This window comes from Phycodurus eques, chromosome 18 (genome assembly GCF_024500275.1).
Source record: "Phycodurus eques isolate BA_2022a chromosome 18, UOR_Pequ_1.1, whole genome shotgun sequence".
Taxonomy (NCBI): Eukaryota; Metazoa; Chordata; class Actinopteri; order Syngnathiformes; family Syngnathidae; genus Phycodurus; species Phycodurus eques.
Genome location: NC_084542.1, coordinates 17,149,716 through 17,173,217, shown reverse-complemented (window position 1 = coordinate 17,173,217; position 23,502 = coordinate 17,149,716). Strand labels below are relative to the sequence as shown.

General features: G+C 45.7%; 1 protein-coding gene across 15 annotated transcripts in view; it reads left to right on the top strand.

Moving 5' to 3' along the window:
- Positions 1–11,957, top strand: part of epb41l2 (erythrocyte membrane protein band 4.1 like 2) — a 44,579-nt gene extending 32,622 nt beyond the window's left edge. For 9 of the 15 annotated variants that reach the window (XM_061705209.1, XM_061705208.1, XM_061705205.1 and 6 more), the window contains 8 exons: positions 1,105–1,272; positions 2,025–2,096; positions 2,407–2,892; positions 5,672–5,800; positions 5,997–6,095; positions 6,178–6,258; positions 7,440–7,554; positions 8,651–11,957. In XM_061705209.1, the coding sequence (XP_061561193.1) occupies positions 1,105–1,272; positions 2,025–2,096; positions 2,407–2,892; positions 5,672–5,800; positions 5,997–6,095; positions 6,178–6,258; positions 7,440–7,544 (1,140 nt within the window). In that variant the 3' untranslated portion in view covers positions 7,545–7,554; positions 8,651–11,957. The remainder of the gene's footprint in view (positions 1–1,104; positions 1,273–2,024; positions 2,097–2,406; positions 2,893–5,671; positions 5,801–5,996; positions 6,096–6,177; positions 6,259–7,439; positions 7,555–8,650) is intronic. The other 6 variants (XM_061705204.1, XM_061705212.1, XM_061705218.1 and 3 more) reach the window with 6 other exon arrangements.
- The last annotated feature ends 11,545 nt before the right edge of the window (positions 11,958–23,502 follow it).

Genomic DNA, 23,502 nt, shown 5'->3' with positions numbered 1-23,502 from the left:
TCTGATGACTGTCGAGTGATTTGTGGTTTGCTAACCAACTAAAACAACCAGAAGTATATACATCGTATGCAACATGGAGGTGATGGTGATGCCCAACGCGGCATACAAAGGTAGCGCTTAATTGCACTTTGACAAAGCCAAACAATCCTGAATTGGATAGCACACCTACATAAATACTCGCCACCTTTTCCCAAAAGAAATGAGAGGAATTTTTTTTATTTTATTATTATTTTTTTTTAAATGGTGCCAAAGTAACACAGAAATTGGTTTAGCAGTGGTTGCAAGATCTTGAAGTGTGATTTCAGTTTGCCTCCAGGATAGCTGAAGAACAAATTGACAGTTTCTCAAGTGTTGCAGCGTTGTACTGGGGGGTGCACAGAAATCACTGTGCCCTGCGTTTACTACGTTGGTTTTGAAAAATATGCTTGAATTTATAAATTATTTTCTTCTTAAAAAAAAATAGGAATTAAAAAATAATAATAAATATAAGCTTTAAAATGACAAAAAATACAGTTTCTGGTTTTTTTTTTTACAGTAATTTAGGAAATATTACAATAAATTTAATTTTTTTTTTTTTTAGAAATGTAACAAAAAATGAGCCACAACATTTAATATTACAAAAATAATGATAATTTGAAACAAATCTATTGGAAATTAAAATGAAAACAATTAAAGAATGTAAACCAAAGATATTAGCTACAACATTTGGTGTCAGAAGTGGGGATCAACCAATCCAGAGGTTTCAGGTTGTCTTAAATAAGATGACCACTATCACCTGCATGTTCTTGAAGTCAGTGCAAAGAAAGAAAAGAGCTTGTAACAAGATGGCGGACGCCCTGTTTCAGTGGAGCCAGCACACACGAGCACGGTCGCCGGAGTGGCAGCCAATCACTCGCGTTCAATTGCGAGTCGGTGCACGGCCGCAGTGAAATATGGCGTCTGTCTTGACAGCTTCGTGTTCCTGTGACCAAATGTTCTCCCCCCCCCCCCCCGTCCCTCTTTCTCCCACCTTTGTCCCTGTCATATCGCTCTCCCCAACTTCGCCCCCCGACATCCGAACTTTAACCTCAACCTCCCCTCTTCCCTCCCCTCCCTTACCATCAGGACCACGATAAGACCCAAGAGGAAGTACTGAAACACCAGGCTAGCGTTAGCGAGCTCAAGCGCTCTTTTATGGAGGCGCCGCCGGCCTCCCCTCCGCAGCACAACCTGTGGGAGAAGCGCCTCAGCTCGTCTCCTGCCACCGCCACGCGCGCTCAGCGGCCCGCAGCGGTACGTCCCGTACAGCCGCCCTCGGCGCGCCGCTTCGACCTTCTTTCAGCACTTAGCGCACGGTGCTCATTTTTATCCTTCCTTCTCCAGCTGGATCAGCTGACATTTTCGCAGGTGCAGGGTTTAGTTCAGACTCCGCTGCAGTGTTTCTCGACCGTGAAGGAGCCAAAATCTCACGGCAGTTAATACACGACTCACAAAGGTTAAGGATATTGGGCTTTGCGGGGGGATTTCAGGATGACCCGAAAATAACCCTTTAATTAGGCCTGAAACTCACGATTAATCTGCTGATTTTATTTTCCCATTCATCGATCAATCAGATTTTTCAAAAATCCATCCCTTTATTCAAAAGCAGGACAATAGTTCCAATAAATTATGATTCAGCTACTGTACTATAACCTTTACCAGGGCGCTTCATTTGACCTTCTCTAAACTTTTGAATGCATTTTAAAAGTGTCATTTTGACAGATGTCACCAATTACTACTTTCTTGTTAGCCAGGGATTTGTTGCCATCTTGTGGCACCTCAGGACATGAACGAAATATCACAAGAAATCGTTGAATTTGTGGATAGCGAACTGGGAATACACGTTGGACGTGGTGGAAAACCATTGCGACTTATTCCGCTTTTCCCCCTCTCACATCTCAGTGGCCCTGCGTTGATGGGCGTCAAAGCGACGATGTAATGCCGCGCCAAAGTCTGCGCGTGCGATTGACGTGTGCGCCGGCTACCTGTGTGTGTGTGTGACGCAGGTGCCCGAGACGGAAGGAGCAGCAGCAGCCGCTTCGGCAGCAGAAAACGGCGACACCGAAGAACTCGGCAAGGTGCTCTTACCTTCGCGCCGTTTCTTTTCCCATCCAGCGCAGCTTCCCATCTGCACGGCGTCCATCCAAATGTCCCGTCTTTTTACCTCCGCGTGTCCACAGTGGAACAAATGTCCCGTCAACATCTTTTTTTCTTCATACTTTTACGTTCAATGATCATATTTTGCTTTTGTTTTTGTCTCCCATGCTGTGTATGTGTGTGCGCACCTCGTTTTGTGTGTGCATGTGTTTGTGCACTACGTGTACACTCGTGTGTGTATGTGTGTGTGTGTGTGTGTGTGTGTGTGTTTGCGTGCGTGGGTGCGTTTAGACAACGGAAGTTGAAATTGAAGAAACTGTTGTGGTGCGAGAGGTTTCCACCAAAGCCGTCGTCCCGGAGGAGCGCAGGCAGGAAGTGAAAGTGGAAGAGGGTGCGGGGCTTGCGCAGAAGAAGAAGATGAAGCAGCGGGAGAGCGTTTCGTCGGAGAGCGAAAGCGACGAGGAGGCGGAATATCACCCCAACGTGCCCGTGTCCATCTCGCGCACTCAAATACCCGAGGAGAAAGAGGAAGAAGACGAGCGGGAGAAGTCGCGGGAGGATGGAGTCAGCCAGCCCGCCCGGTCTGAAAATCCAGCGGAAGAGAAGAAAGAAGGAGAAGAACCCACGGCGACGCCCGGCGAAGCTCCCAACGGACCGGCCCAGCACGAAGAGGCCCGCGCCCGGCCGGTCGCTCCCGCGCAACAAGACCAAGTGCCCAGAGTGAACGGCGAGGCCACGGCGGTGGAGGCGCGTCCACAGGTTATTTGTTGCTCTCAGGTAAAGTGTGGGGCCGCCACCTGCGGAGCTTTCCCGGCTCGTCGACCCCACGTCCCGCCGAAAACACGCTCTCTTCCTTCCCGCTTCCCACCGGTGTTGCTCTCCGTCCTGCTTTGGCGGCAATCTTTAGGCCCCGTGCGCATTCTCACACTTCAAATCTTCACCACCAACAAAAAAAAAGTCCTGGAAGTGTTCTTCATGATACGAAAACCCCACATCATCCATTTGGTTGAAATATTTTACCCTAATATCGCCTGTTTCACACTAAAAGATCCAGCAAAATTGCTGTGTCAGAGCCGGTAAATGCGGCACACGGAACCCCGCAAAAAAAGGATATTGCCGCAACAGAGTGTGTTTTCACAGCAATGCCGTTGAAGAAGGGCCAACATTTCTGCAGCAAAGGAGGAATATCGCCACAAACGCGCAGCCTCACACATTCAGACGCAGTCCCGCCGTGAGATTTAGATGCTGTCAGCGCCATGTGTGTGGGGGGGGGGGGGGGGGAGCAGTAAGGTTGTCTCCGTTCATGCTTCTTCTCACTCTCAAGAAATTGGAGATGATCATATAGCATCACTTTGAGGAGATGAACAAAAGACTCGCTTGCAACGTCCTCAACGTAAGAGGCCTAGCGTGCTTGCTGCAAGCTGTTCGTCACTCCCGGTTGACGTTTACTCGAGAACCAATACATCAAACAAAAAAGAGAGTGAAACATTTTCTTTTATTGAAACGCCAACCATATAATAAAGAACGTCCACTAGCTTAATGCTAAGATATAATATGAAACGCCATAGCTGGGCTAATGGATTTTAGCGACAATGTTACGTAATTAGAAACCTTCAAGCAACTGCTACTTTAAGACGAACAGAAAATATAATAATAAAAAAGCCCCCTTACACGCTTTGAACTTATTAAACACACCTTTTTAAAGAATTCCCGAGCGCCTGTTCTCACGCTCTCGCTTGTACAGTTCTCTTAATAAGAGGCAAAGCGTGCGTGCTTCCACAGGTTTATTTCTCACTTTTACAGTTGAAATCTACTGTAAAACCGACGCATACAACAAACACGAATTTTATTTAACATTGCGTAGTTCAACCCCAAACGATAGACTTTTGTCTCATGAAAGTCTGCTAGCTTAATACGAAGATAAAATGAGGAACCCATAGCTAATGTAAATTAGCATCCGTGTTAGAGTAATTGTAATACTTCAAACAACTGCTACTTAAGCACACACTGCGCGGCAACGCGTACAAAGAGAATCTACGACATAGCGAGGGTGCGACGCGTGTACGCTTCTACGGGGGCAGCGTCGCGCTTCTGTTACTGCTCCGATGCTATCTGCACAACTGGAAACGTTTCTTTTCCGGGCGGTGTCAAAGGGGGCTTATGCGTGCGGTGCATTCAGTGCCGCGCTGTGCTTTTGTGTGTTGTGATGTCGCGCGGGGCATGTTAAGCGCATGATCCTTCTTCTTCGGCCAAAATGTGTGTGTTGTTTGAGCGTGTGTGTGCCGGCGTCGCCGTGTGCGTCGCGTGTTCTTTCCACGCGTTAGGCCGGCGGTGGCGAGTTGATGGTCAGTTGGGTTGTCGCTATAGCAACCTACCATCGCCTCCCGCTCAGCCGAATGACATCTTTGCATGTGGACACTTGGTCGTCGTGTGTTGTTTCCCCCCCCCCCCCAGCATGTAGCATCGCATGTCAACACCAAAGGTTTTGCCGCTTGTGTTTATCCGCCGCGCTCCATTTTGCATTGTTGTGTTTCACGATGTCGGCTCGCCACAGAGTCGGCCCGCGCCTGCGAGAAACAACGTTTGATTTGGGGGCTCTCTATTTCTGCAAATCTTGATCATTGATCACGCATCATTGAATTTGACCGTTGTTCCTAAGCAGGCGTTGAGTCGGCTTATGTCTCGGGCCGGGGTCTGCTTTGCCACAATTGTGAGTCGTGCGATGTTTGTGTGGCGTGTACGCGTGTATTTGTGTATTGCGGAACAAGCTCGAGTCACTTCCATTTCAATAGGATCAATGCTGCTATCAGAGCAATAGGCAATGTTGTAACTGTCAGAAGTTAACACAACTAAAAGAACTAATACTTCAAACTACTGTGGAACCTCCAAAGTGGAACCGAAATCTGCGCTGTGATGCTCCGGTGGTTCTATTCAGCGTCACACAGCGGTCGGCCGTGCATTTTGGTAGCTGGGCCTTCAGTGGGGACTTGGCACACTTCATCGACCTCCTAATGACATGTCGCTGTTACAGAAAGCAGCAACTCTGTACAAAAAATGGAATCTAGCATCATCTGGAACAGTTCAGAATGAATTTTTATTGAATACCATGACAAAAAAACAACAACATCATGCTGATTATTCATTGTATTAATGTGCGCAGGTTGTTACAGATGTGTTTTGCTAGTCGAGGTTTTGCTCTGACCAACTTATAAGAGGACGGAAAAATGCTGATGTCATCGGGGGCCGGCGCTATGGCCCCGTGAGGATGGATCTGAAATGTGATTGGTTAAAGAAACGGTCCCATCGCTAATATAGTTTAAGTCGCCGGCACTGCTGATTCTGAAGACGTGGCGGCGCGTAGACGCTGAAATCTGATAGGTCAGTGCTTCTGACATTGTTAACGAGGCCTCGCTGAACATATTGAACAGGAAGTGCTCCCCCGCCCCCGTCCCCTCCCCTCCCCTCCCCACCACCAAAGAGTATTTGTCCTTTGTAACAAGCTGACATTTGTTAACGTATTAACCCACCTTCCGTCTCTCTGTCGTCCCTTAACCAGCCGCCGGTGGTAAAGACAGAAATGGTGACAATATCAGACACGTTCGCGGCACAGAAGACCGAGATCGCGACCAAGGAAGTTCCCATCGTGCACACGGAAACCAAGACCATCACATACGAGGCCGCACAGGTGCACGTTCAGAGGCAGAGCATCATCTCGTGTCCATGTTGGGGCGCTCGTTTCTTCTCGAGAGCGCCAATGACAGAGACTCATTCCGTCTCTTGCAGGAAAAGAGTTTTCAGGAATCATTGCATCAGCGATGACTAGAAATCAAAGCTCACCTTTTTTCTTTGTCTTTTTTCCTCTCTCCTCTCTTTTGTTCCAGCTGGACGGAAGCGGCGACGGAGAGCCCGGAGTTCTGATGACCGCTCAGACAATCACCTCGGAATCTCTGTGCACCACCACCACCACGCACATCACCAAGGTGTGCACTCGGACGATACATTTGAAACGAGCAGGAATTCGGAGTTCGGGTATTCATGCAGTTGTGCAATGCGTCGCCACAGACGTTAAAGGGCGGCCTGTCGGAGACGAGGATCGAGAAGCGCATCGTCATCACTGGCGACTGCGACATCGACCACGACGAGGTCAGTGCTCAGACCCGGATATCGTACGATTATGCATTTGAAGTCATCGGAAACAAAACATTTCGTAAGCCGTGCGGTTGCGAGACTTGGAAAAGTTGACAAAAAAAAACAAAAAAAAGACCCCTGGCGACACGTGGAGCATGTTGCTCTCGTCCATCAAAGATGCACATTGCTTGTCCGTCACCCGTGAATCCTTCTTCATAGTCACTTGCGCCGCTAGCTCAAGTGTGTACCGTATTTACTCAAAAAGTGGCTGTACCTCGAAATAAAAAAAACAAAACGCTGATGTTCCACTCGAGCCGTGCGGTGGTGAGTCAGCGCGTTTCATATTTAGTATATCTGTAAAAAAATATATATATATATTATTTGACCATCAAAAGCCCTTTCTCAGTCTTATTTTTTGTTGTTTTATAGTTTGAGCTGTCACAAATGCAACAATGATTAGCATCAAAGTCGCGCATCTGCTTGACATTTTCTTTTCACTCGAAGCTCGTTTTCAGCGCTTCTGCTTTTGGTGAAAGCAACCCGTGTTCTGCAGATCACTGAAGAACGGCAAAACTTAGAAGCCAACATTTTTTTTTTTTTTATCATGTGAAAAAAGAGAGTCTTCTCTTTGGTATGTTCAGCGCAACTCTGCTTTGAAAACGGCTGCCAGTGAATGAGTCCGAAATGTTTCCCCGAGGTGTCTTTTGTCCAATTGCAGGTGGTTGCGGGCCATGTGTTCACTCGAATACCGTATGCCAAAAATGCTAACGCATCTTGCAGTTGAGTAGATATAAACGCCATAATTTGCGTAAATACGGTATGCTGAGCTCTGCATGGATCTCCTCCCTCCGCTGCTTTCTGTTATTCCTTTAAGAGATGAAAGCGCTACCAGGTGTCTTACATTTCAACATATTCCTCCGGATTTGTTACGCAAGCATATTTGACATCGGAATGTGCTTTGTTTTGAAATGTCATCCCAGCTGATGATGTCCACGCTGGCCATTTTCCAAATCACATGGCACCCGTAGCAGCGATGGCGCATCGAGCTTCCATGTCATTTTCTTTATGTTTTTGTGTTGTCTTTTTTTTTTTTTTTTTTTTTTTTTTCCCCATTTTGTTTCACCCTGGCCTGATTTGTCACCTTCCCCGCTTGGCGCTCACCGCCGCCTCCTTGTGGTGGCGCCGCGTTACGGCAGGCTTTGGCCCAGGCCATCAAGGAGGCCAAAGAGCAACATCCTGACATGTCGGTCACCAGAGTGGTGGTTCATAAAGAGACCGAGCTGGCCGAAGAGGAGGATTGACCCAACGCAGGTATTAGTCGGAATAATGGAAATAATGTTTTCGTTAGCATCATTACTACAGTGGAACCTTCACAATCTCAGAAAACGTAGAGAATACAAGGCGGGCCAAAACTAGGTTATACGCTTTGACATTTTTTCATTGTATTACATTTAGAGTATTTTTTTCCTAGCATCTTTTCCACCCTGACCTCCTTCCTTCCCTCCGACCCGATTTTTATTTTGCATCTTTCCTCCTTTGCTTAAAACTACTTTCCTGGCTTCCTTCCTTTGGTACCTGTCCAGTACTTCTTTCAAATCCACATTCCATGTCTTGACTGGAATTATTTGCCATTATTCATGATACTTAAAAAAAAAAAAAAAAAAAAAAAAAAACATTGAAAGAGTGTATACCTAATTGTTGTGTTAAATCAAAGGTAAGCAGGGTCAGATTGGGACTGGGAAGTCATTTAAAAAAAAAAAAAAAAAAAAGATTCCAGTATATTCCGTATATTCATTCATTCATTTCCCGTACCGCTTATATGTTGACATTTTTCAATGGATTCTGTTGTACATGTGGCCTAAAAGTGTTTTTTTAATTTATTTTTTTATTTACTACTGCTTTAGTGCAGCATCTCCCAACCTTTATTGCGCCAATGAACATATTGAAAAAAAAAAAAAATTATACATCAATTATACATCATAGTGAAATAATGATCTTGTCTCAATGTACTCACAAATTGACTTCTGACTTAACACCCGTTTAGTTGAGCACAAAGCTAACCGTTAATGTTTTACAGTGAACTCCCCGCTTATTTGCGTAATGTGCTCGTGCCTAATGTTATTTCGGCTAGCGTGCTAGTTTCTGATGAGCCTCATGTGAAACTTGGTTTGCTCGTGTTGAATAATTTAACTCCTGGGTGAATACAGTCAGTTATGTGACATGGCTTCATGATCGTGTACATGTTAGAGGGTTAAAAAATCGCTTCATTTTAAGTGCTTTGCTGCCAGCCTGTGGCATCTATTTGCAATTACAATACCCTTTTGGGGCGGGGGGCGGGCGTCAATTATTCACCATACCTTTTTCCAAGGCTATTTTTGAACAATACATTTCCTTTGTTGTCTAAAAGTGGGTTGCAACTTAGCGCCAACTGGAAAATGGAGATCCCACGGTGACAACATTTCAAAACACCAGGAATCTCTCTCCCCACTCTTACGTGCAGCGCTGAAGGAGCCGTTGGGGATGTCATGACCTGCGACCTCCGTCTTTCACCTTGACTGACAGAAGAGGCGCCAGAAGAAAACCAACTCCAAGTCTCTCCCCCGAAAAAATAACAATCAAGAAAATAACAACACACACTTTGAGGGAGCAAAAGAACCACATTGTTAGCTTAACAATTGTAGCGTGTTTTTACTTTTTTGTTGTTTTTTTCATAGTGCTTTTTTTTTTCTTTATGACATAAAAGAGACAAAGAGGGGATGCACTGATAAGCAACCAAGATAAAATATGACGATGATAATCTTCATCATTCATAAAACTAGACACTGAAGTGTTGCACTTTGGGAAACGTTTTATATCTGTGTGTCTCCTCTTTAGTGCAGGGGTGGGGAAGCTACCAAACTTAAAAAACTAATAAAACCTCATAGGAATTGTGTATAAAAAGCCCTATATGCTCATAATGTATCAGAATTCCCCCCTCAGAAAAAAGGGTTCTCCACCCGTGCTCTAATGTGATAACAGAGCAGCTCCTTCCCTCACATCAATAAATGTAAACATAATTCACCATTTTGCATAAAAGCCACCTAAAACACTCACATACTAAATGGTACAAACAAGTGGTGACATTCTAACCGCTCATTGACGTTTCCTGATATTCAACCCTCACATTTAAAAAAAAAAAAAAAAAAAATGGAAAAACAAACATACACTTGATAAAAAGCTTTCAGTTTGTTGTTTTTATACGAAATGTGAACGAGTTTAAGCTAAAACAGATTTCTCTGCAGACACACTGAAAAGAAGGTGATAGCAGAAAGGAGCCACAGCCGTTCCTGTTCCTGTCAACGGAATGCAGGGATCATTTGGGAGATTTTTTATTTTAATTTGTTTTAATGTGGAACCACATCGTTTGGACATAAAGGTGCCACGATGGGGTTTGGAAGCGTATAGATGACACACAATCGCAGCTCGATACAGTTTATCGACAACCCCAATTCCAATGAAGTTGGGACGTTGTGGTAAACATAAATAAAAACAGAATACAATGATTTGCAAATCATGTTCCACCTATATTTAATTGAATACACTACAAAGACAAGATATTTAATGTACAAACTGATAAACTGGATTGTTTCTAGGATATGGCTGCAACACATTCCAAAAAAAGCTGGGACAGGTGGCAAAAAAGATTGAGAAAATTGAGGAATGCTCATCAAACACCTGTTTGGAACATCCCACAGGTGAACCGGCTCATTGGGAACAGGTGGGTGCCGTGATTGGGTAGAAAAGGAGCTTCCCTGAATGGCTCAGTCATTCACAAGCAAAGATGGGGCGAGGTTCACCTCTTTGTGAACAAGTGCGTGAGAAAATAGTCCAACAGATCAAGGACAATGTTCCTCAACGTACAATTGCGAAGAATTTAGGGATTTCAATATCTACGGTCCATAATATCATCAAAAGGTTCAGAGAATCTGGAGAAATCACTGCATGTAAGCGGCAAGGCCGAAAACCAACATCGAATGCCCGTGACCTTCGATTCCCTCAGGCGGCACCGCATCAAAAACCGACATCGATGTGTAAAGGATATCGCCACATGGGCTCAGAAACACTTCAGAAAACCAATTTCAGTAACTACAGATCGGTACTACATCCGTAAGTGCAACTTAAAACTCTACTATGCAAAGCAAAAGACATTTATCAACAACACCCAGAAACGCCACCGGCTTCTCTGGGCCCGAGCTCATCTAAGATGGACTGATGCAAAGTGGAAAAGTGTTCTGTGGTCCGACGAGTCCACATTTCAAATTGTTTTTGGAAATTGTGGACGTCGTGTCCTCCGGGCCAAAGAGGAAAAGAACCATCCGGACTGTTATGGACGCAAAGTTCAAAAGCCGGCGTCTGTGATGGTATGGGGCTGTGTTAGTGCCAATGGCATGGGTAACTTACACATCTGTGAAGGCACCGTTAATGCTGAAAGGTACATACAGGTGTTGGAGAAACATATGCTGCCAGCCAAGCAACGTCTTTTTCATGGACCCCCCTGCTTATTTCAGCGAGACGATGCCAAACCACATTCGTAGCGTGGCTTAAATATCTTGCCTTTGTTGTGTATTCAATTAAACATAGGTCGAACATGATTTGCAAATCATTGTATTCCGTTTGTATTTATGTTTAACACAAAGTCCCAACTTCATTGGAATTGGGGTTGTAGGTTAGGCTCGTCTTTGGCTGGCGACGAAAAGATTCTGCAGTTCTTCATTGTCACGCCAATAGTGCAGAAAGGCTGCTTTTTCGGGGTGGCATGAATGCAGCACAAAATTGGACAAGCACAGAACAGATTGAGGTGCCCTACGTGACACGAGTACAATAAATGTTTAAGAAGAAAAAAAAACATTCCACCTGCCTGACTGGAAACGATTACTTTTTTAAAAATTGGATTTGTTCAAATTTAAACACCTTTACACGTGAAATCCTCTAAAACGCTAAATATTCGGAATCCACTGTTTGTTAAAAAAAAGGATTTACGACAATGGAGTCTTATTAAAAACACTGGTCTTAACTTTGCAATGTTTTGCGATGACATTCCACCGTAGGAAGATGGAAAATATTGAATTTTCGCTTCTCATTCTTGTCTTTTTTTTTTTAATGCATATGATGTCACAACTATATTTGTAGTTTTACTCTGCCCACATTGGATTTTCTTCGTGAAACTGTGGTCCATGTTTATTATTTTTTTTCATATTGGTAATGTTTTCCAGTGGAGGTGGGACATTGAACGCCACTGCAAATCTGTTGTTTCACTCTGAGTTGCTGTATAAAAGGAGCAGTGCGGCTGCAAAGTCAATTCCTGGGGATTTACCAAGATTCCTGAAACCAAGGCAGCTCCGCAAAGTCACTCAATTCTGCCTTTTTAAAAAAAAAAAAAAATATATATATATATATATATATATATATATATATACCTATACTTAAAAAAAACAAAAAAAAAAAAAAACATTGTCATCATTGATTCAAAAACAGCATCTTTTGTATTTTCTACAAAAATTCATGAGAAAAACAAACAAAAAAGGATTTGGGAAGTCAACAAGCAGCCCCATTGCTCCTTGGTAGTCCAGGTTCTTTCTATCTAGCCACGTAATTGTCCTGCATTTCCCCTCCAAACCCACACACACAAAGCAAATCCCTGTGTAACACTTCAAATAAAGGATTGTAATACTCTCTATTTGGTGTCTTCCTTGCTTGCGCCAGCGTTGTCAGGTGTACGCATGCGCACCTGTGCCTCGCTTCCTATGGTGTGCACTCCGGCGGACTGACCAGTAGATGGCGCTCCGCTCGTGTGAAAACTGAGCCAGCTCGACCTCCACTGTGGACGGAGTGACAATATGCGATGGATATTGTTGTGTATACATTTACAAGTAAAGGACAATTAATGTCAGAGAAGTCGTTGAACTCACAGGCCCTCAAAGATGAAACAAAAGCCAAAATGTCACAATATTTGTGATTTGTACCGCACGGCTTTTCATTTTCATGGTTCACCAAACGCGGCGGGCGTTTCGGTCGGTGACGCCATCAAACGGCGACGCTGCTCAGGTGGAGTTCAACTCGTCCACATGACAAAACTCAGAACGTGAGTAGCTTTTAAAGAGTGTGCCGTCAACAATATATTTCCCGACAAATTTAAGAGCTTTAGGTGATGAATTTTGATTGAGCTTTGAACACTAAGACAGGGGGAACGTGAGCTGTTATGAAATCTATTTACATAAACATTGGCTTGGTTGCACCACATTTTCTCCTCAATTGAATGTTAGTTGTAATATCAACTAAAGCAAAAGTATTGGGACATCCTTCCACGCTTACCCTGGTTGAGCTTCCAGTGGAGATAGACCACCAGCTGCCACAAGAGAACGGCGACGGACAGGAAGAGGAGCAGGCCCGACAGCCACAGCGCTGGGAAGATGGCCGTCTGCCTCAGAAGCAGAGCCAGGCCGGCCCAGGGCCCGCTCAGGACTTCCATCTCGCTCCTACAGCACACAAAGACGCATGGACAGAGGAGGTGACATTTCTTTCTGGCAGTTGCAATTGTACGTTTGTCCTCATTAGTCACCCATCATTTAAGAAACGTGGCATTTTTAAAAACTGGAGGAAATATGTTTGAGAACTGTTGATAATTTGATACAAGAAAATGAGGTGATCCACAAAGGCTGAATCGAGGCCCCTGGACTCTTCTTGCTTGCGGAAGACACTTCACCGTTATTCCAAAAAGCTTGGTCAGTTCTAAATGAGCAAACTCTGCAATGTTCTCAAGGCAGCATAGTGAGGAGAGCAACGACCTCGACATTGGAGAGACCAAGCAAACCTTACACAAACGCATGGCGCATCATCAGAGAGCAGTTTGTTCCGGTCCAGAGTCAGCAGTTCATTTCCATTGCAGAAAGAAAGCGCATTGCCTTGAGGACAACCATGTCCAAATTCTGTTTAGCGAGAACCGCTGGTTTAAAACAAGCCATCGACTGTATGTCGGACGAGAAAAGCTGAGAATAAAAATTTGATTTTCCCAGGATTCATTTGTATTATTACAAACTTAATTGTAAAATAATAGTCTGAATTACAAAAAAACCCAGTTCAAATTCTCCCTAAATCAGGCTGGAATATTACCAGCATGAACTGGTCTCAGACACGTTTGTATTTGGAATTTTTGGAATTGACACCTCACCTTTAGTCTTGGAGTATTTCTCGCAAATAGCGCAACCGTTTTCTGAACAGCGTGATTTGTACAAAGCCTGATTTGAGTCGCAAAACGGGTGCTCCTCGCTTACTTTTACTGGCTAAACTGAGATGTCATGAACTATATTATGGATTGTTTCCTGGTCCTTGGGAACCGGAATTTCCAATGCAGTGTAAAAAGGGAGTCGGAAGCCTCAAATCCTGACGTGAAGTACAAGTTGCTATCACGGCGTTACGCTGACGATGGTCAAAACTCCACGAGGTGTCGTTGGAGTGGAGGTCTGGCCTTGGTCTTTCGCTTTTGATTCCAGTTCCTGGTCCTCTCGCCTACTCTCAAATTGTGTGTCTCCGTTGTTGTCGACGATGATGATGATGTGAACTTTGTTCTTTTGCACCCTTGTGATTGCTAAGCAGATTAGTTAAACAGACTTGTGTGCGCGCATGTGTGTGTGTGTGTGTGTGTTGCTGAACCAACCACAAAGGTCATTTTCGTCCCAACGTGTAAATAAATACTTTATTTATTTATTTTTGGGCCTGTCGTTCGTAGAACAAACTCACTTTCAAGCTTGTGGAACTATTTGCAAAGGCGGAGTCAGCACTGCAGTGTGAGGCTGTGAATGAAAGCAAGACTATGTAATAGCGGCGGGACACTCGAGTCAGACGTTAAAGGCCGTTAAAGGCCGTGCAAAGTGAATTCACGCAGCTGCGTGGCTCGCTCCAAACCCGGAAAGCTCTTTCTTTCTGACGCACGTGATGATTCGCCGATGTGTCAAATTGTTGCAGTGTAGCGCCAACTAATGGCAAGGAGGAATTACTCCGAGTTTCCCCCCCCTGCCTTAAGGATCGGTCGCTGGAAACGGCAGCCTTCACGAGTACCGGTATCGGCCCGATACTTGGCATCGATACTCTCCTATCTCAATTGTAATAGTAACACTCTATTACCAATAAGTCGCGCGATGCCTTATCCCTAATAGACGATCAATTCTCAGCAGTTGAGCAATCAGTTGTTTCACAGCATCAGGTGTCCGTGTTGCTCCTGACACTGACACACTAGTGTGTGTGTGTGTGCGTGCACGCGGCGGTTCATCAGCATTGTAAGAAGAAACTTTTTATTGATTATACACCGTTGCACTCTTTCACACGGTATCAAAAGTGACACGTTCACACTATGAGTGTGCGTGTGTGTATGTAACACCTTTTAAATGGCCACTGTTGTCGTTTGCAATAGTCAAGTCTACTACTGAGTAATTATAATGGAAACAAATAATGTGGTTATTCTCGTACGCTCTGTTCCGAATGACATATTAAGCAATGGGTGAAGCAGCATGTGGTTCAGTGTTATTTAGACTGGTGTGTAGCTGGACTCTACAGCCTGCCCAGCCTTGTGTGCGTTTCTGCCAATTACTCGGGAATGTATACCCGCCCGCTTGGCTGATAAGCCATCAAAACACAATTTGAATTAATTTGCATCGATTATTCCTCACTCTAAATCCCGTTTATCCCCAACGACTTTGCGTCATGACTTCAGCCTCAGCCTGATTAACACCTCACTTTAATTAATGTTTGTGTGTTTGACGCACTCGCACCATTCGCTTCCACCTGACTTTATATTTCGAAATGTATGTGTCGAAATGTTCCGTTGCATCCTGCCTTGGAGAACTTTCATAGCGCCCTTCACTTCTTCTTCCAGTTGTCATGGCAACCCCCCCTGGCCTTTTTAGCATAAGTTACGCCGGGGGTCGCCCGTGACGCTCGTTACCATGCCGACGATGTTTTTTTTTTTTTTTTTTTGCTTTTTAAACGGAGGCTGGTGTTTCCTACTTTGACGTCAGAGGCGCGACATTTACCCGACAGCGGTCGTCGACTGCGGGGCGTCATGTCTCAAAAATGAAGTCTTTTTATTTTGTCGAAAACCTGACTTTTTGTTGGGTTTCTAAATTTCCCTGATGGACTTTGGGGAAAATCAACTGTTTTTTTTTTTATTTTATTTTATTTTATTTTTTTTATAATGTTCTTGGCCAGCACAGTACAGTAGATGTTAGAACATCAACCTCACAGTTTTGAGGTTTGGGATTTGAATCTCGGCTGCGGCCTTCCTGTGTTTGGTTTGCGTGTTCTCCCCAGTACAACTAATAGCTCAAAGTAACGGTGGAATTAAAAAAAAAAATTCTTTGAACATGAGACTAAGATAAATCTAGCTTGTTTTTTTTTTATAGCACAAATTAAACCTGGCATTTGAGCAGGGCTGTGAAGACTTTTTACACCCACCATATACTTCTTATTATTGTCGTATGACCTACCTGCCTGTGTACTGGTCCACGTATGTTAGAACAGATTAAATTTTAACATAAAATTGTAGTCTTTTTCTTTGAGTGGCAAAGTGCTTGTGCGTTTGCCTGCACAAAATGTTGACAGCCAATCACATCGTGATTTATCTCTTCGCCTCAAAAGGTGCTTTGATTTTCCTCCCTCTCGCCTGCCTGTTTACACTCCAGGCGGTAAGTTTTTGTTGTTGTTTTGTGGTATTTTTTGATCAGACAAAACCAGCCTGAGATGCTCTTAAGTGTGCTCTGATCCAAGCTCGTATTGTGGCGAGGGGTGAGACGCATTCAAATGCAATCAAATGTGTAGGCTTCACTCGAATGTAGAGCAAAACATTTTGAAAGCTTCTCAACAGCGTGTAAGGGAATTCTGATCATTTTGCAGCATCAGAGGTAGGAAGCAGGATGGCATGACCGGGATGTAAAGTCTGAGGCAATTTTGCTGCTTCTCTGTGGAAGGAAGTCAACCCGGCAGTTTAACGTCTTCGGATGTAGTATGAAATCCGTACCAGAGGTGGGAGGAAATCCCACAAGGCCGGGACCAGAATCAGAATCATCTTTATTTGCCAAGTATGTCCAAAACACACAAGGAATTTGTCTCCGGTAGTTGGAGCCGCTCTAGTACAACAGACAGTCGATTTACAGAACACTTTGGGGACATAAAGACATTGACAAAAAACAATAGTGCAAAAAGATGCAGAGTCCTCTAGCACTGAGAGCAGTGCAATGACCAGGATGTGAAGTTTACAGAAATCTTCCCGGATCTTTGGGGGACAACGTCGACCCGGCAGTTTTCCGCTTTCGGCGGTAGTCGCTCCGTGTAAGGGAACTCCGCAATTTCGCAGGATCTCTGTGCCTTGAAAACAATCAGGCACTTTTCCATCTTCGGAGGTACTATCGGAGCAATGACTGAGGTGGGACGACCAGGACCAGAGTGGGAAGTTTCCGGCAATTTTGTTGGATTATTAAATTTTCCGCCTTTTGTTAGGTAGAATCGGAGCTATAACACCCGTGTGCAAGGGAATGTAACAGTGCCAGGACCCGGTTTTAAGTTTGAGGCAATATATCTGTCAATGTGGCACTTGAACGTTTTCTGAGGTGGTATCAAAGCCGTAACAGAGGTGGGACGAACCCAGTGTGTGAAGGACTCCCGGCACTGGGGTTGTGAAGAAGTGTACGGCAACTTTGCGGGATATCTGGAACGATGTCAAGCCAGCGGTTTTCCATCTTCAGAGGTGGGACGATACCTCTGTGTAAAGGAATCCCGCAATGGCAGAACCCAGGTGTGAAGTTTGCGAACATTTTACTGGATCTCGGTGGGATGTAGTTGTTCCTGTAGTTTGTTTGGGGGGGGTTTGGGTATCAGAGGTGGAACGACGTCTTTTTGTGAGAGAACTCTGCAATGGCGGAACCCTGCAATGATGTAACTTTGAGGCCATTTTTCTGGATCACTGTGGGATGAAGTCAAGCTCTGTTTTTCATCTTCGGAAAAAGTTTCGGAGCCGTAAAAGAGGTGGGAAAAAGCCTGCGCGTGAGGAAAGGATGACGCAATTTTGCCGGATCTCTGTCAGATGAAGTCGACCCGGCGGTTTTCCGTCTTTGGCGGGTACTATCAAAGCCGTAATAACCGAATGCCATCCCTTCTACTCTGAAGCAATTTTTCCGGATATGTCTCTTGGACAACGTCAGCACATCAGTTGGAGGGTACTCTGACGTACGTTAAGTACCGCTTTCATAAGCCCGTCTACCGATCTGCCGCATTGTGTGCCCTCTTACAAGAGGAAGGCGGCAGGTTTGCCGTATCGTTTGTTTCGGCTGCGCTGCTGCGATTCTCGCGGGGCCGCCGTGTGAAAGAGGTTGGCGTTAGCGCGACAGAAGGATGGCGATTAGCGCCGCCGGGGAGACTCGACGGCGGGGTGACGAAAGATAGGTGGGTGGACGCGTGAGACGCGCCGAGGGAGAGGACCAGTCGTCGGAAACCCAACGGGGAAAAAAGAAACACATTTGCCACGATGGATATCGCCCGCGAATTAATTTAGCGGTGAGGAGGAGACGAGAAGCGGCAGGAATAATGAATCCGTTCACGAGGTCAGGGCTGCGAGGGAGATGGATTGACAGGCGCAGCGGTGAGACGATGTCGTTGGCGCGCCTTCACATTGGATTCAAAAGTGAGACAGCTGGAGAACAAACGCGGAAAGCGGCTTTTCCCGCTGAGGGTTCTGTTGCCGCAGTGACCGGCCGACATCGGGCCGGTTGTGGTTTCCTTTATGGCAATCAAACCCGCAACCTGCAACGTTAGCTGCGGGAATGACCGAGATCACGGGTGTCAAACTCGAGGTGCGGGGGCCAGGTCTGGTCTGCCACTTCATTTGATGTGTCCCTGTATAAAAAGCATAACATATGTCACCTCTAAAAACACGTTTACACAGCGCTTTGACAGACCAAGTACAGACACAAAAAAAGTCAAATGCCAATGTTATAATCATGTAAAAACGACGACGAGAGGAGGTCCTAGATCTTAGGCATCAAACATGGAAGTTACCTCACGTCCTAAAATCCATGATGCTTACATTGCTTTAAGACACGGGCTACTAAACAACGTAACCTTTCTTTGCTACCATTGTCGAATCCATCGTGTTCTCCATCCTTGATGCGATTTAAAAGGAGGGGGAAAAAATGTGACGGCAATACATTCGGGTCGAAACGGGTGGCGGTGTCTGTGATCCTCCCGTTCGGGAGACGTTTTGTCGAGGAGAGAGCGGAAGGACTGAGAAACGCAAGCGGGACGAGGACTGCTTAAATCAAACAGCTGAACGGAAGGCTTTGAAGTCAAATCTTCGAGGCGGCGGAGGAGAGAAGAAAGCGCAGAACCGGCGCGGTGGAGAGACGCAACAACAGCGAGGTAAGATCGCTGTTGTTGTTAGAAATGAATGACAACAAAAAGTGTCCGGTCCCTTCTTTGCGGAATACCTTCACACACGGGCGATGTTGCGGCTCTTGATACCTCCTCAGAAGGCGCAGAATTGCCCATCTGCTTCGTCCTGCCGTTCTGTGCTGTGTGAAGCATTGGTGTTGATATTGGAATGGATGATACCAACCGTTTCGTACCGTCCCGTTTTATAACAATAACGCGATTATTCACACTCACGGCTAACGGTTTCGCATAGTGCGACCTTTTCCTGTCACTAAATCAGGAAACGAGGATATGAGGAAAGGATGCTTTCAAGCGGCTTGGGTTTTTTTCCTGCCCCACCATCCATTTACGCAGTCGCACAATGCTACTAACTTGTGTGCGTATATAATTCATGCGACTTCAGATCAAACATGCATCATTTTCACCAGAGGAAAAGGGAACGTTGCCGCGGGGCACGAAGAACGCAAACAGAGGAACTCGGAGCGCCCGTCCGACCGCATCGATTATTCTGCGGAGACAAAAATCGGACGAGATGGAACCCGAGGTCGCTCCTTGCGGAAGCACTGATTTAATTGGCTCATTAAGCGAGATGTGGGAGGCCTCCGCTTGATTGGTTGAGTGGGCAGATGAAGCCTGCAGCCACTGGAAGGAGAGAAGATTTTTTTTTAGACACTGGGTGGATTTCATGCCTTAATTGCAACATTCCTCCTCAATGCTTCGATCCGCAACCCGGACGCTGTTCTCACGCCGCCGTGTGAACGAGCATCTCCTCTCTTCAACGCGCATCGGAAGCGAGGATCGAGCATCGAGGAGCCGCCGCGGCGGAGCTCCACGAGGCCCCGGCGGAGACCCAGGACACGGCCGGCCCGGAAATGTCTCCGGGAGAGCCGCACGGAGTTTTCTGGGTTTCTGCCGGCGTGAGCGGAACGAAATGGATGGATGGACAAATTCAATTAAAAATGCCGTCAAATAACTATTTGTGAATTCAATTTGATCGATTTAATTGACTTCATGCTCGTTTAGCACAAAAGACCCTGAGTACAGATTTTTGCACAGTTTGGTTTTTAAAAACAAAAACCTCAATGAATAACTTCTTCAGAATCACACGATATAAAATCCCCGGTTGACGTGTAAAGAAAATTCTACACACGAGCCGAGAAATAAACGGAGCAATAAACTGACGGAGCTGATTTGAGCTCATTTGAATAATATCCGTGCCGGCGCGTTATCGTGACATTATCAAGAGGCCTTTCTTCTCACATCAAATGAGACCTGAGACTATCAAGGTACAGCGACATGGGAGCACCACCTGGCCCCACCCCATCATATCTATATTTAGAACTGAAGACATGCTATAATATATTTATACAGTACAAGGTGCTTTATTTTGTTCTCCAGCAGCTTGGAGGGGGAAAAAAAAACAAGCGCATCACATCGACTCTGTTGACCTTTTCTGAGGTGTCCACCCTCCAGTTTTCCAGTGTGAGTGACCGGCTGCCATGGCAACCGGCCTGGCACACACACACACACACACACGCGCGCGATACGGAAGTGCCACCTTGAGGGTCTTCCAGCCAAGCGTCGTCATTGGCCTCGAGTCTCAGCGCAACGTGACATGAAGTGGCAGCAGCGTTTCACATTCATGGCCGTCATGAAGTGACCTTCGGTGCATGACGCCGTTCGACATATTTCAATCTCAATCTGTACTTCATAGTCGTAAGTGTTCGACAACGAATCCGAATTGCTCGGAAATGCGGTCGCCAGTTCAATCACGGGACAAACTATGCGTCTCTCTTACAATTGATGAGCTTTTACTTTTCTCAGTCCGAACAATTATCGTTTCCAAAATATTGGATTTTTTTTTAACCCCGCCCCCCTTAGATAAATTAAAGCTGATGGAGATATCAGTCTGTTAGTTTTCCAATTAAAAACAGTAGCTGCTGCAATCAGATAAAAACGCGTCGCATTGAATTCATCTTTTGGAAACGAGACAACAAATGACAGCAATGGAGGAGGTGGGGGTCCTGCAGTTTTATCCCGGAGGAGACTGAGGGCAGCTAAAAGATGGAGTGCTGCAGCGGTAAAATGCTAAACGATAGAAATGTGCTGTGAGAAGAAGGGGTCGGTTGGACTGGTTGGGTCAGACAAGTATGGGTAGGAACGTCAAGTAGGAGAGGACAAGTAGTGGTAAGAAGGTAAGGTAGGACAGGACAGGCTAGGACAGGTTGGGTTGGACTGGTAGCGTAAAACAGGACAGGTACTGTTAGGATGGTAGAGTAAGACGGGTAGGAAGGCATGGAAGGGACTGAGCAGGTAAGGCGAGGAAGGTTGGGTTGGACAGGACAGGTTGGGTTGATCCCGTAGGGTGGGACAGGACAGATAGGGGTAGAAAGTTGTGATGAAAGGTAGGATGAGACAGGTACTGGTAGGAAGTCAGGACAGAACAGTTAGGGTAGGACAAGTCGGGAGGGCCTCCATCCTCAATTGCGTTCCTCAAAATTCTTCAGCATTTGAGCTGAATCTCGAAAGAAAATGATAATTCCGTGCCTTGAAACTGCTCCGAAATGACCACGGGCCACTCGTTAAGCACTACCTGATCGGATGACGCACTTCGAATACTCGAGAGCGCTCGGCTCATCGCGCATCCCGTCGCGTCGCGCAGCTGTTTGGCCACAAATAGTCGTCCGCCTCCGCTCTTCGCGGCGGCGATCGCGCGCGCGCCGTTCCTTGCAACGTTTGCTGACGCGCTGAAGTCGTCCCCCCGTTTATTAGCGGATCCGCTCGTCAGCAGCCGCCCTCGCGCCGCAGCGATATACGCGACGGAAAGTGCGGTTATTATCTCGAGAGATGAACGAGCAAAATCATCTCTGCCTTCTCTCTGGGGAGCTGCACCTCAGCGCTTCAAAGTCACGGATTTTCGATTGATGTCGGCTATTAATATGTGATCAAGTGTGACCGATCGAGCGGCTGCTGTCATCTGAAGGCCGAGCCACTTTACCGGACGCAACGTTAGGCACACCTGCACGATGCAAGCTGCGCCATCAATCCACATTCACGCACATTGAATTACAGGATGTGACTTCCCAATTTTTTCAACCCAGACTAACTTAAAAGTGTCTGTCCCCTCACTGTGCCGATGTCGGAGTAAGCACGAGCGGTACCCGCGCCGACCCCGTGTCGAGACATGACGAGCGTCGCTCGTCTCCGTTTGCATTGTCAAGGTTTTTCTCTCTTCTCTCGGTTATCACTCGGCCCATCTGCGTTAACAATGACGCGCTTGGCAACCGTGACTGGAAGTCACCAGCGAGGTCCCCGTTCTTCCCAAGCGTCGACAGCGCTCGGCACTCAAAACTACTTCAATTGTCCGCTCAGTACTGGACGTTCCTCCTCCAAGAGAGAGTCGCGGTTATTACCCGTTTCCACGGTTACACCGACGACGGCGCTCATGTTTTTTGTGCTTTCGTGTGTATTTTGAATTTTCACCTTCGTGTAAGTTTCAAATCACACTGAGCGGCAGAGCCGATTGCGATGATGAATGGGGACTCATCGAGACTTTCAGCGTAGAACAGCCTTGAGGAACATCCGGGCAAGTTCGGCTTCAATGGAAAACTGTTTATTGGAAAGTAGGACACGGATGTATTCGTTCTTCTTCTTCTCTCATGGGTGTTTTTTTTTTTAGACTTTGTGGAGGAAAGACATAGGCTGTATTCGGAATCACTCATGAGGACGAAATGATATGCGGTTATCCCTCATCTAAATCCCTCAATTGAAAAATAGCCAACAACCGACGGTTACTAGAAATGCAATATCGCGTGACGCATTGCGCCAACACAGAAAAAGCAACATCACGACACAGACGGACATGAAGTGCTTTGTCTTTATTAATTGTGCAAAATACACCTAGCTTAAAACGATGAAATGTTGTTGTCATATACAGTGGACCCGCAGGGGGCAGCGCAACGGGCCAGACCGTGAATAGTGAAAATCCACGGATAATTGACGACGATTATAACTGCGTTGGGGGGGGGATCAAATTAGTACTTCTTTTATACTAAACCTTCCGCTGTAAAGTGATTGACAGAATGATTCTGAACACAGCCAAGCAGATTTGTTCCACGGGATCCTGCGAACGAGGCTGCTGACAAAAGCAAATCATGACAGAAGACATTCAAGCAACAAAAGTGAACCTGCAGTTGCATGAAACTGCTCGACACAATCTGATAAACTAATGTTGTCACAATCGTTACCCAAATTATGCGTTCGTTGCCAATCTGAGAAATTTGGGTTCTGCTCTTTTTGTTAAGAATACAATGTGGACATTTTCCCATAAATAATCTCCGAATCGGTCTTCACAGGTTGTCGGTTTCTGGAATGAGGTCGGTGTCCAAATTGGCTTTTCGTTCCTACCTTGTGAGAAAACGTTTGCTTTTGTGCGAGGGAAGAAAAATAAAAAGCACTTCCAATGTGACCTTGCTGAAATTACAGCGTGCCACTTTTTTCTTCAGTAATACTTCAGCAATCGCTGCTTTCAAAGCCTTTTATCAACCCAAAACTTTGTGCCCACACTCGATTGGTTGCTGTTTTCCAGCTTTTAGAGGTCATCTCGAATAGTCGAGCCATTTATTCACCTCCGCCTTTCACACAGAACTCGCCGAAGCAGGAAATGACAATTTCCCAAGTGTGTGTTCACGCAGCAGTTGCGGCTTCCCTCGTGAAGATAATTAGATGCGTGGTGACGTCGGCATGACAGCGATTATTGCTTACCACATAAACACGACACGCTTATTGTTTTAGTCACGGGGCACT